The sequence below is a fragment of the Stegastes partitus genome, unplaced genomic scaffold (genome assembly GCF_000690725.1).
Source record: "Stegastes partitus isolate 25-593 unplaced genomic scaffold, Stegastes_partitus-1.0.2 Scaffold10, whole genome shotgun sequence".
Lineage (NCBI taxonomy): Eukaryota > Metazoa > Chordata > Actinopteri > Pomacentridae > Stegastes > Stegastes partitus.
The window spans coordinates 949466-962493 of record NW_007577741.1 but is presented as its reverse complement, the minus strand read 5'-3'; the positions used below and the strand labels follow the sequence as shown (position 1 = coordinate 962493).

Genomic DNA, 13028 nt, shown 5'->3' with positions numbered 1-13028 from the left:
AGATTTAAAAATCCTGAGATCATGAATCCGAGATCCAAACGTTCTCCAAACTACCAACTAGGCAAACGGTGAATCTTTTATTTATTGGTTGGTTGAAAGTAATAAAACTGAAATTAATTCTGAAATATCTGATAGTGATGTCAGGCAGTTTGTTTTACATATCAGCTGACGTATGAACATGTACAGGTACATATAAACTAATACAGGTGTCAAGGCTGCAACTAACAATTATTTATTGTCATTTAATCTGTAGAATATTTTCTCGATTAATCGTTGGCCTGTCTGGTCTATAAATGTTAAGAAAGGTGCCCAACCCAAAGGAGAGGAGTAAAGAAACTAGAATATATTCAAATTTAAGAAGCTGGGATCAGAGAATACCTACCTTTTTCTCTTAATAGCTACATCTACATTAAACTAATATGAGCTGACGATTTAGTTTCATAAGAGCTTTACAGATATGTGCAGTGAATCAAAAAACTCCAATAATGAAAGACTAGGAAAAAAAACTGCACATTGCTGCACATTCCTCACTTTATTTAAGAGGTTTCTGTCTGTGCAGAGAAACGAGCATCAGCCTGAAGTATAGAAGATGTTCGTCTGCCAAATTTAATTATAATTAATCTGAAACAGTTCTATCTCCCTGATGTTGTTCAAACATTCTGCAGCTTTACTGACCGTTTGTCCATTTGTTGTATATGATCACATACAGAACAGCGGGTTGCGTAACGCCTGTGATTTACAGCGTTTATGCAGCAAACACTGGTTCAGACGCTGCTCGTATTGGTCACTTTATCTCCCTGATATTTTAAATCAACATGTCATCAACTTGTGAGGTGCATCGGCTGTCCTTGCAGCGCGGTGATGAGTGGGGTAATTAGCTAATTGAATGCAGCGTACTGAGTACTGTAGCTACTGTAGTTCAGCGCAATAAAGCCTCCGTGCTGCTGACTCACACTTGAGCTTCCTCCAGAAGTTATATAACGCTGAAAAGGGAAAGTTAAATTAGGCTGATTTCCAAAATTAAATGGCCGCAAAATAGATGGGCAGCGTTCAGTGGTGGGCAGCGGGAAACACACTCGTAATTGATTCATGAGAAAAAATAGAAGGTTTGGTCGAAAGAATCTAAAAATGTAGATATTAAACTTGTTTAATGCACTGTGAGCTTAGAAAGATGTATACACAATGGCTTTTTATTATTATTATTTGTGCAGTTAAATGTAAAATCTGATGAAAGGGCCTCATACGAGCTAAATGTTCTTATTGTGAGTCTGTTTGCTCAGAAGAATTCCCTTCCAATGCTTCTGTTGGTTTTCAGCAAACATGCGATCAGTCGATCCTCTCGCCAGTCAAAGCACATTTTATTCATGTTGCAGATGACACCGCCGGCCCACATCTGAGTAAACAGCAAACACGAGTACGCTGCACGACAGCTGCACAAAATCAACCAGCTAGCAGGCCTCATCAAACACACAAAACACCAGCATTGTGTGATGACTACGGCCACAAAACTACAATTATACAAAGACAGATGCACAAGCCATTATCCCCGACCAGACATGTTCACATAGATTTGTTCCGAAGACACACACACACACACACACACACACGCGGCGTTGTTTGAGTAAATACCACTGTAGTAAACAGCCAGGTGTATGCTCTGCAGACAGAGCCTGACACACAGCAAATAGGGATAAAACAGGGAGCTCTGACTCTGTATAACCAGTTTTCACACTGTTGTCATATTCAGAAGCTGTGGCGCCGCTGATAGACGCTGTGTTCACAACCAGCAAAGCCCCTTCTCGTTAAAAGTTATCGCGACTCTCTTCGGGTACAAAACAATCCTAAAAGAACATGAAACGGTGCAGACGCGTGAACTTCCACTGAACCGAGGGGCACGAATCAATCGGAAATCAACGGGAATTCGGTCCACAAAATCAATCTATGGCACCCTTGATGTTTACGAATCCCTGAGTGGTAGTTCACTTCGCCAGGTTTTCATTAAATTCATTTGATGACTTAGAATAAAACGTGTTTACACTTGGCAAGGCCCGATGTCCCGTTTGATCGTTTTCCCAAAAGCGCCTCTGTTTTTCTTGTCAATGAGATGCACTGTCTGTGTTGGTAGAGAAGACTCAGCATCCGACAAACTTACTCGCCAACCTTGTGCCGTTAAGATTTTACAGGAAATCATTTTATATGGATCATTACGGTCTCTTTACAGAGTAACCTACAGAACAGGAATGAAGAGGGATCGATTTTTGTTGGGTGCCTTTGGGTAAAACAAATGTTGCGGAGAATGTATTTGCAACCATCCAGCTGATATTAACACAACTATAGACGCACGTTTGTTTGGCTTTTATCAAAAAAAATTTAAAAATTAGAATCTGCAGCCCTTATACTCAGCAGCTAAATGCCTTCTCAGCGCTCTGTGCAGCAACATGATGTTTGGCATTTTTATTATTTGTAATCTCTGACTGGACTTTTGGAAAATTTGCTCCTCTGACACTTAAAAAACTAAAAACACCACATTAGAAAACAACCTCTTTATTCACTAATGTTTCAGTCGAGACCATTTTTTATATTTTTCTTTATTCTGCAGCAGATAAAACGCACCGACTGCAGCACTACGGCGCAACTCGTGGAGCACCAGAAGCCGACCGTGGGTTGGTATCTCCATCGCCGGTGCATTACTCTCATCAAGAGGCCGAGACATAAATCCTTTTCCTACCACCCTCCCATCACAAATCACTTACTGTCCTTCTCTGTAATCTCTCTCTTTCGCTTTCTCTGCCTTCTCTCACTCCGCTTTCAGGGGTGATTATCTCGGACAACTCTTGTTTGATGTTCGATGGGGTTTGCAGTCTTCATCGATAGGGAACGCTTCGCGACGTGTCGAGAGAAGCTCACACGGGTTGCATTAATCAGGAAAAAAAAAAGAAGAAGCAGTGTTTTGTTTGTTTGAAAGGGAGGAGAGGATTTACAAAACAGCTCACGTAGTCTAAAAGTCATGGAAACTTTTTACGACGCAGATCAACCAGCATCGGAAGGCTTAATAGTCTTTACCAACATTTTTTTAACATTTTGCCACCACATATGTCCATCCATCCATTATCTATACACCGCTTAATCCTCACGAGGGTTGCGGGAGGGCTGGAGTCTATCCCAGCTGACTTAGGGTGAAGGCAGGTTCACCTGGACAGGTAACCAGTCTATCACAGGGCTACACTTAGAGACAGACAACCAAGCACACTCACATTCACACCTACGGACAATTTACAATCACCAATTAACCTCAACATGTTTTTGGACTGTGTGGGAGGAAGCCGGAGAACCCGGAGAGAACCCACGCTGCACGGGGAGAACATGGAGACTCCACACAGAAAGATTCCGGTGCCCCCACCGGGACGCAAACCGGCAGCCTTCTAGCTGCGAGGCAACAGTGCTACCAACTGCGCCACCCTGCAGCCCCCACCACATATGTGCTCCACAATATTCATGTGTGATTATTTATGTTGTCTTACTGCATCCTTGTTAATACAAATGTCATTTTAAATCAGCATCAGTGAAAGAAATGTGCAAAAAAAAAACAAAAGCTTTGGGAGCAGACTGTTGTCAGGAGGGGACTGCTGCAGCGACTCTGAAACATGTGACGCCCATGATAAGAAACCGAGAGCGAGTATCTACCTGACAAGCAGCCTCATGGCCGCTCCGGGCTGTTGTTTGTGTTCTTTATGCCTCAGCGAGAGTCATCAGGGAGGCAGAGGTTCAATGGAGGCCTGCAGTAATGGTCCTACTATAGCTCCTCTGTCTTTAATGTGGAAAATCGCCACTGCTAATCTCTCCCTCAGCCTCGCTCGTTTCTCTGCTTCCCCACTCGTACCTTAGTAATTTTCCCCCTTTGAAGCAACGTTTCATACACAACATTTGCACAAACAAACTCCGGCGCCCTGAGTGACCAACAAACAGCTGCCTGGCTTCGTTTCACTTCGTTCCACAGAGGAAAGTGTGATGACATGCAGCCGCGAATGGCGTTCATCAAAACATTAGAAGTTTTTCTTGTGCCGTGATTATAACTTCGGCAACTCGTAATTATGTCTCGGAATCTCATAATTATGGGAAAATTATCTCGTAATTATGTGGGGAAAAAAATGTCACCAATGTATAAGAAGAAAGTGTGTGACTCACGAGAGCATGTGACTGATTTGCTTTGGGAGACGTGCACGTTGGTGTTAGTGGGACTGAGTGGTGTACGTTTCATTATGATTAATACGTCGTCTTCAGCCAAGCGCGCTGATCTACCTGAGCTGGCTGTAGCTGTCTATAAAACTCAGCGTGAGTTCTCAATCTCATTAAACTTTGGCATACGTTAGAAATGCTTTAATTGTTGCAAAAACGGAAAGTAAACCTGGACCCCCGCTGTTTTATTCCAGTGTTGTTGCAGCAGCAGCATTTGATTGGAACCGAAACCATTTTCCGATAAACGTCCCTCCCCACTCGTTTGTTAAACCCATAAAAACTCGTCTTCGTGTATCACAGTTTACTAGTTTTTATGAAAATAATCTTTTCCTGCTTCAAAATAGTTGAAATTTCACCCCTGGAATGTGCAGATCTATAAAGTCCCAGCCGTATTTTACACCCCGTCTGCGACTTGCTGCCGCTCGAGCACACCGGCTCACCTACAACTCTGTAAAACTACGGTGTAATACACAAGTTGTTATACTGGAGTAATTCAGTCACGCATGTTCAAACCAGAACCGATTCATGATTGGCTCTTTAGGTTTGTGACATACGAAACCCTGGACGTCTGAATCTGTGTTTCTGAGTCACTCATTGTGCACCTTCCAGCATAGAACAACTAGATTATCACCCGAGAGGATCTTTAATCAGCTGGTATATCGGCAAAAAATTAACTACGAACTACTTGAACATTTGATTGTCAATAAAATCACTTACAAACAAAAACATCAAACAAATCTGAGCTGCTTCTGACTGATAAAATTTGGATGTTTTCTTGAAAAATTGAATTAATGGTCGGACAAAACAAAGCTTTTTATCTCTGTGGATTGCCTTTTTAAGGAACACAATGATTAAACAGAGAAATAACTAAAGAAAGTAATTGAAAAATAATGCAGCAACGGTTTTAATACATATTTAATCATAGAAAAAATGTAAGTATGTGCTAACGTCCGCTGCAAGCGAACCAGCCTTCATTTTCCTTTTCCGACGATGACTAATGTGCCGTATCTGGAGCGGGAATTATATCTTATGCAGCAACAAAACAAAGAATCACAACCCGGCAGATTAATCTTTCTCAATCCGTGAATACAGTTTTTTCGGACACAGCAACTGTCGTCAAACAGACAAATCTGCTTCTGTGTCCACCGCAAAACAACGACTCGTCTGTGTTGGATTAGGCTTGGACAAATGTTAACTGCTTAACATTTGTTTAACCCAAATTGAGTTGACTTTGAGTGCAAGACCAGATTACACCGGCTCTACGAGGACGCTGTCATTAACCGCTACATCCTGTATTGCAAGGGTTGGAGGAGAGAAGCATCACTTGGTGAGACGTTGCTTTCGAGCCAGGTCACGCCTGCTTCGTGCCCACTTGTGTGGAAAAATCCCCGACATGATGCCACTCACGCCACCCATAAACTCCTGCACATGCTCCGACGCTGCGCTGTAACATTTCTGCAGCTATTTCTGTGGTTTCCCCCACGAGTATCAAAGCAAATATTAGCCAGTTTGATTCAGTCTCCATTTGCTGCCTTCAAAGTCACCAGACCTTTAGGAAAAATCTGGCAAACGGGATCTTAGCTCTTCCTCTTGGTTACGCCCCGACGGAGGATATGTTTAATTTGTGAAGCTGTGATATGTCACACGTGGCTGCACAGATTGTGGGTGAGGGTTTTTTTTTTTTCTCTCTCCTGCTGCTTCTCAGCTGTCACCCCTTCTGAATCCACATCCACGCCGTCAATGAACACCTTCACCGCTAAAACGAGAAGCGGCCTCCAAATGGGAGACAATAACTTCCTCCTTCGCCGGCTTTCAAACTCTGATTGTTTTATTTTCAGCTAAATGCTTGACTTTGACACTGACAGCAATGCATCTTCTTTTATCGTCGCAGGATGCCTCTTCTTTCAGGCGGAACACCATTTAGAGATCTTACATAATAATGCAAATGATTTCAGTGCCACACTTGAGCTCTCCATTTACTGCCGCTGTCTTTTGTCCACATGACTGTGTGTCTCATGAACGTAATGAGACGGGGCAGTTATCTGTATCTACATGCTCACCATTCACATCCATTCTTGTTAAAGGACGTCTGATTTCTTTCAAGAAACTAAGGAGGACAATGCACACTCCAGTGACACAGGAGATGTAGTCTTTATACTTTAATAAGTGCGGCTGTATTATTAATAATAACTCTATTAATAATTCTTATACATTTTTTATCGTTGCTAATTATATTCACACCTTTTTCATCTGCCTCTCCCTTTCCACCCTCACATCCGTCTTTTATCCGTCAGTTCAAATGCCACAGAATCACATCCTGTATTATCATATCATCACCTAAACGCATGTTTCAGCAAAGACGCGACCTTTAATGCAAACAACTTGCCAAGCTTCACCAAAGAGCTCGAATCATCCGTCTACATGATGCATCATAAACCTTCATCATTAACTTTGATCCACATTTAAGGTTGCACTATCTGATTCCAACAGTCATTTCTGAGACTTCTCCGAATCGTCTCTTTCACAAACAGCAAAGCCGAGGTGAGAAAGAACCAAACATTATCCCATAAAGCTCTCCATACGGATTCCAAATACAGCGAGTCGTCAATGACTGCATTACGAGGCTATCATTATCACTTAAAGATCTAAGAACAAGGAAAGAAATGGAGCCCAAGTAAAAGCAATTCGCAGTGGGACCCCTCAAATTGTTTGCCAACAGCGTTAAACACTAAAGCGAGAAACTTCATCCAAGTAGCACCGATTTGCATTTCGGTCTGTTTCAAATTCACATCACAAACTGCACAAATCACATCGTCTCTCCCTCGGAGTGTCCGCTGCATACTGTATAGTATTGAAAATGCTGAGCCAAGAGCCACTCTGTTAAGTCAACCTACTGGCACATGAGCTGATTGGGTCAGATTATCTTCAGGGCATCACACTTTGTGACTGGAAAAAAAAAAAAAATTAATGTGAGCACTTACTCAGTTGGAAATATACTTACAGTGTGATCTATAAATAGCGCGTGGGTTTGATTAATCAGATGTCATTTTTAGCCGTTTCACTGTTATTCTCTTTGACTACGTCTATGAATCAAAATCTAAATTAGTATCAGAGGTTTGCTTCCAGTAGCTGTTTTTGTCTGGTTGTGCTCATTATCTAACGTAAAAATAAGTCTGACTTTGAGCTGTTTATGTATAGCATGCTAGCCTTCTCTCATTGACAACATGCTGACTTCTGACATGTTTAGCATGTAGCATGTTAGCATGCTAATGGTAAATGGTCTGCACTTATCTTTTTTCTTTTTTTTAACTTATTTTTTTGGCCTTTTTGCCTTTTGATAGTGCGATAGAGAGACAGGGAAGCAGGGGGAGAAGAATAGGAAAAGGGCCATGAGCGGGATTCGAACTCATGACCTCCACATCAGGGACTGTAGCCCCCTATTCATGGGGACGCCAGTTCAACCAGGCACCCCAATGGTCTGCACTTATATAACGCTTTTATCCAAAGTGCTTTACAATGTGTTTCTCATTCACCCATTCACACACACATTCATACGCCAATGGTGACAGAGCTGCCATGCATTGGGAGCAACTTCAGGTTCAGCGTCTTGCCCAAGGACACTTTGACTGTGGAGGGGCGGGGGTGGAACCGCCAACCTTGTGATTGGAGGACAACCACCTGAGCCACAGCCACCGCCCTAAAGCTTGCTTGTTCATTGGTTTAACTAAATTTAATGCCAACCCAATTCAGGTAAAACTGTTGTTGTGATATTTCTATTTTCTGAACTAAAGTGGTGGTTCAACCAACAGATGGAGCAGCGAATGGATCGGACAACCATACAACCAACAAATGCCTTTCTGACTTTAAACATTTCCCTTTAAATCCATTAAATACGAAACAAAACATGTTCATTTGTGATTTTACTTCAATGCCATCACGCCCTTGTCTAATCCCTCTGTGTTAAGGCGGTTTATTGAAGGAGGATTTCGCTCTCCAGGACAATCACAAAGACACCATAAATTCATAAATTGCACCGGCGCAATCTAAATCTGTCAATAACCTCCATAATTTACTTGCAGCATATTCACCAAGAGAATTTAAGCGTGTCCCGAGGTGGTTAGCCTCGTAATGCAAACACGTGTGTTTGATCGTTCCCTCGCCCAACGTTCCAACGGCAGCAGCCTTCACGTGGCTGCTTTTGAAGGCATCTTTCAGATTGAACAATAGGACACTTCCCTCGGCCTTGAGAAGGAAGAAACCGCATATCACCGCCCTATTGGTTTATCCTTTCACAAGGTTACGGCGGTACGCTTCCAGGAGCAGCAGTGGAGCTCGCAGCCTGGCCTGTTTCTCTGTGATAGCCCATCGCTGCTGCTGCTGCTGCCGCTCGTGTGCCAGAGCTTCTAATAACGGATTATCATGGAGCTGCTCCACATGTTTTGCTGAGGCCTTTAAGTCTTTTCATTACAGAAATTGCTTCATCATATTTCTGGGACTAATTTATAATAGCCAAAAAATTGTAATGGGCTATATATTAGATTGCACACCCAGTGCTGTGAGGGATTTTATTAATAAATGATGTTTTTTCTGTGGACATCTGTGTTCATGGGAGGTTCAAGAAATCTGCAGAAACATTCCTGGACCAATGTAGAATTTTTATTTTCTTCAGTGAAGCGTATTGCACGAGAAGTTATTACAATGACTACAACACAACCAGGAAGTAATCGACTTAGTGCTCTCTGCTGTGAAAGTTTCTGTGCAATGAATTATCAGCTGATTGGATCAAGTCAATTCATTATGTTTTTAAAAAAAATGTATTCTGCATTGGGTGTGTGATTTTCTTGAAGGGGCTGGTTGAAGCCAATGGATGCAAATCTGGCCTGAATCAAAGTGTCGAGGCAGACTGTGGGCAGACAGACACACTTTGATTTCCTGCTCTGACAGCGTGCATCGGCTTGTTTGTCCAGATATTCACTCACCCACAACAGAGAGATTGTGGCCGCCTGAGCTACCAGATATAAAAGTGCATTACTAAGCATGCATTAGACTATCAGTAACCTACGCTCAACAGGACTACAAACAAACAAATAGATGGAAACACGGTGGTTTATGCCTCCCACATGCACTTGTGCATGAGTCAGCAGAAAATTCCGGCCATATGGCTTAACGGTGTCCAGAGGAAGACGAGTTGTCTGCAGGTTACACGGAAAAACAGCAGCTACACATGCAATCTCCATAGTATTGTTTACAGTGAGAATGACTGATCCTCCTGTGATTTAAGCTGAATGAACGTTCTGCAGACCACACTGGATGCAGCCTTGAGAGGAGAGCTACAAGAAGCTGATAGTACGCTCTCATCGGTCAGCGGAGGCAGGAAGGGAGCTCTACACCAAACATCACTATAATCACATGTGCATCTTAATTCATACGTGGCCGTCTTGGAACACAAACAGTCAATGGTCTATTTTTGGTGATGCAATCAAATGCATCAACCAAAGACAATGAACAATTGTCCTCACTGACAATCAATGGGACGTACAGTAGGGCCTGTCCATGGTGACTTTGACAGTAAGGACATGATGACCCAAAACTGGCTTCAACATCAATGGAGCAGCACAGCAGCAGTGTGAGACCAGGATGTGGGCCTTACAGTAACTCACATAAATCTCATAAACTGGACCTCCTAAATTGGTACAGCAACGTAATCTGTGGATGTACAAAGTGTTTTTTTTTAATGTAATTCATTTACAGCAGCCCGCTGAGAGGAGCCAAGCTTGTCTGCAGAGGAGAAAGGCTATTAAGCTACCCTCCTCAAGAGGTCTGTGCCTAAAAGTCACCTTGGGAGGCCAAATTGACGGGATAAGTGATGGCGCAAACCGGTAGGAATTGGGTATCTGCCAAGACGGGCAGGACATGGAGCCTGACACATCTGCACATCTCATGGAAATGGTGAGATGTGGGCCAACAAGGACAATGACAGCGTCCTGTTGTAAGTCGCCATCCACCATCTCCTGAACGCCCTTTCAATTAATGGGCTTGCTGAGGCTGGAGGACGGATCTCACTCCTGAGCTCGTGTATTGGAGCAACATGGACTGCACTCAGTCTGCAGCTCTGCAGCACCATGCCACTATCCGGGCTCGGAGCGCCGTTTCTATTCCTCCTGTCATGCTCTGAGGATTTCAACATTTTGCGTCAAAAGAAAAAAAACACACACACACACACAAACTGTGGTCTCTGTGGGACTGTGCTGTATCCGTGCGCTATCGGATAGGCCTAGTGGCCAAAACCCCTCCGTGCTCGAGCTTATGTAGGTCATCAATGACAACATCTGCGATATGAAAGGAGGCATTTCGTCATCATGAGGTTATTAATTATGCTTTTGCACCGATGGGCCCTTACCTTCTGCTGTCGCCTGGCCATGTCTGTGGGCTGTTTTGCATTGAACGGGTAAGCGATGGCTCGCATCACAAAAACATACAACTGCAGCTTCTTTTTGCGGTCTTCCTCCTCTCTGTGCATCTTCTCCAGGTCCTCCTTCTCCTCGCTGGCGGCCGACGGGCTCGGGCTGGTCGGACGGGCGCTGCTGCGGCTGCTGCTGGGCGCAAGTCCACCCGAGCTCTCGCTGGTCCTGCTCGGAGAGATGCGGGATCCGGCCTGGGGTGCCATCGCCTCTTTGCTTTCCTCCTCCACTATCCCATCAGATTCCTCCTCGCTGGACGACGGATCTAACATCTTGCCCTAGAAGCGACGCGTCCCTACAGATATCCTAACCCACTAAATGATCTCTCCCCCAGATTCTGGTTCTGCTGTCTCTGTCCGGTGTGATGGAGAATATGCCCGGAGTCAAGGCAGGGATAGGCCCTGGTTGTGCTCGCTGAGAGATGTCAGCGGTAACGAGTGGTGCTGGAAGAGGTTTGGTCCGCTTCACACTGAGCATTCTCCGCCTGCGCCGAGCGCTCGTCGCTGCTTACGTATTTTCTGTGTTTTATTGGCCAGTCACTGCTGCGGATGTGAGCGGGGGGAGGTGAGCAGGGAGCGGAGGGGAGGGGCGGCGCACAGATGAGGGGACGAGAGCGGCTTTTATTTTGTGTGTGTGTGAGTGTGTGTGTTAGTGTGAGTGTGTGTGTCGGTGAAAGCGGGAGATGGCCTCTCCTCCCTCCCTCCCTCCCTCCCTCCCTCCCCGCCTGCCGGGCGGCCGGAGCTGTCCGCGGTGCTGAGCGCACAGAAGCGAGCGCACAGATTGAAGGATGCGCGGCTCGTCCTCTAACCGAGGCTCCTCATCACATCCTGCAGTGGTACACCTAAGATGGCTGCCACAGGATTTTCTCTGATATTGTCGCTGACTGAAATGGGCAGCAGCAGCAGCAGCCTTGAACGGGAGGCACCGACAGTAGGTGTGAGGTTTCCAGACTGCGCGCTGAGGCGCCCCACGCTGCGTGTTGGTGGAAGGGTGGGGTAGCCATGAGGGCTGAGCTGCTTCCTCTCTGCCTCGGTGTGTAGGCTGCTGGTGGAGAAATTAATTGTTGCAGCATGTGCTGGTGTCAGGAAATGATAGCATGCTGCAGCCACACGACTCTACAGTCTATTAAATACACTAAAAAATAAAAAATAATAAAACATGTCAGAAAAAAATCATTTAAAAGGAATTCTGCCTATTTTCTTTATATATATATTTTAATATCAATATACCACTGTGAACAAAAGTTTACATACATTTGTAAAGACTACACAGCAGTCTTGAGTTTCCAATGACTCCAATAACTCTTAATTTTCTATGATGGAATCACAAAACCACAAACATCCATCCATCCATTATCTATGTCACCAGTCTATCACAGGGCTACACTTAGAGACAGACAACCAAGCACACTCATGCTTCAGAAGCAAGTATTCATGTAAATCAAAGTGTCATCAAGATGAAAAGTCCTGACACCGTTGTTTATGAACAACATAGTCAAATGGCTCTGTCATGTTTTCATGATGACAGTTTACTCTCTCAGTGTTTTCAAATGCAAAAAAGTCAGATCGTCGCAACGCTACTTGAAAATGCTCCAGACAGCACTATACACTATTTTCACAGTCATTTGAAAACTACAGTAAAGTTACACATTACTGTATTTAGTGAGGTAGGCAAGTACAAGACACTGAATATCCATCCATTATCTATACACCGCTTCATCCTCACTATGGTCGTGGGGGGCTGGAGTCTATCCCAGCTGACTCAGGGTGAAGGCAGGTTCACCTGGACAGGTCACCAGTCTATCACAGGGCTACACTCAGAGACAGACAACCAAGCACACTCACATTCACACCTACAGACACTTTAGAATCATCAATTAACCTCAGCATGTTTTTAGGAGGAAGCTGGAGAACCCGCAGAGAACCCACGCTGCACGGGGAGAACATGGAGACTCCACGCAGAAAGATCCCGGGTGTTCTCACTGGGATGCGAAACGGCGACCTTCTTGCTGCGAGCCACCATGCAGCCCTCCAGTGAATCCAAAAACTCTTCATTTCCTATGATGGAATCACTAAACCACAAGCATCTTTCTCACAAAAAACAATCATGCATTTATTTTATTTTCCATAAATTTATTAAAGGGCTTCTGGGAACATGACAACATCTGCTGGGTCAAAAATACACATACAGCAGTATTTAGTTAAATGTCTCTTGGCCATTTTCACCTCAACTAGGCGTTGTTTGTAGACGTCCACAAGCTTCTCGTCGTATCTTTGACCGCTACTCGTGATAGAATTGGTGCACTTTCTGACACAGACGTATTTCTTCATC

General features: G+C 44.2%; 1 protein-coding gene across 3 annotated transcripts in view; it reads right to left on the bottom strand.

Moving 5' to 3' along the window:
- The window catches only part of cadpsb (Ca2+-dependent activator protein for secretion b), a 71683-nt gene extending 60714 nt beyond the window's left edge, over positions 1 to 10969 (bottom strand). For all 3 annotated transcript variants that reach the window (XM_008285771.1, XM_008285779.1, XM_008285787.1), the window contains exon 1: positions 10637 to 10969. In XM_008285771.1, the coding sequence (XP_008283993.1) occupies positions 10637 to 10969 (333 nt within the window). The remainder of the gene's footprint in view (positions 1 to 10636) is intronic.
- Positions 10970 to 13028: the final 2059 nt, after the last annotated feature.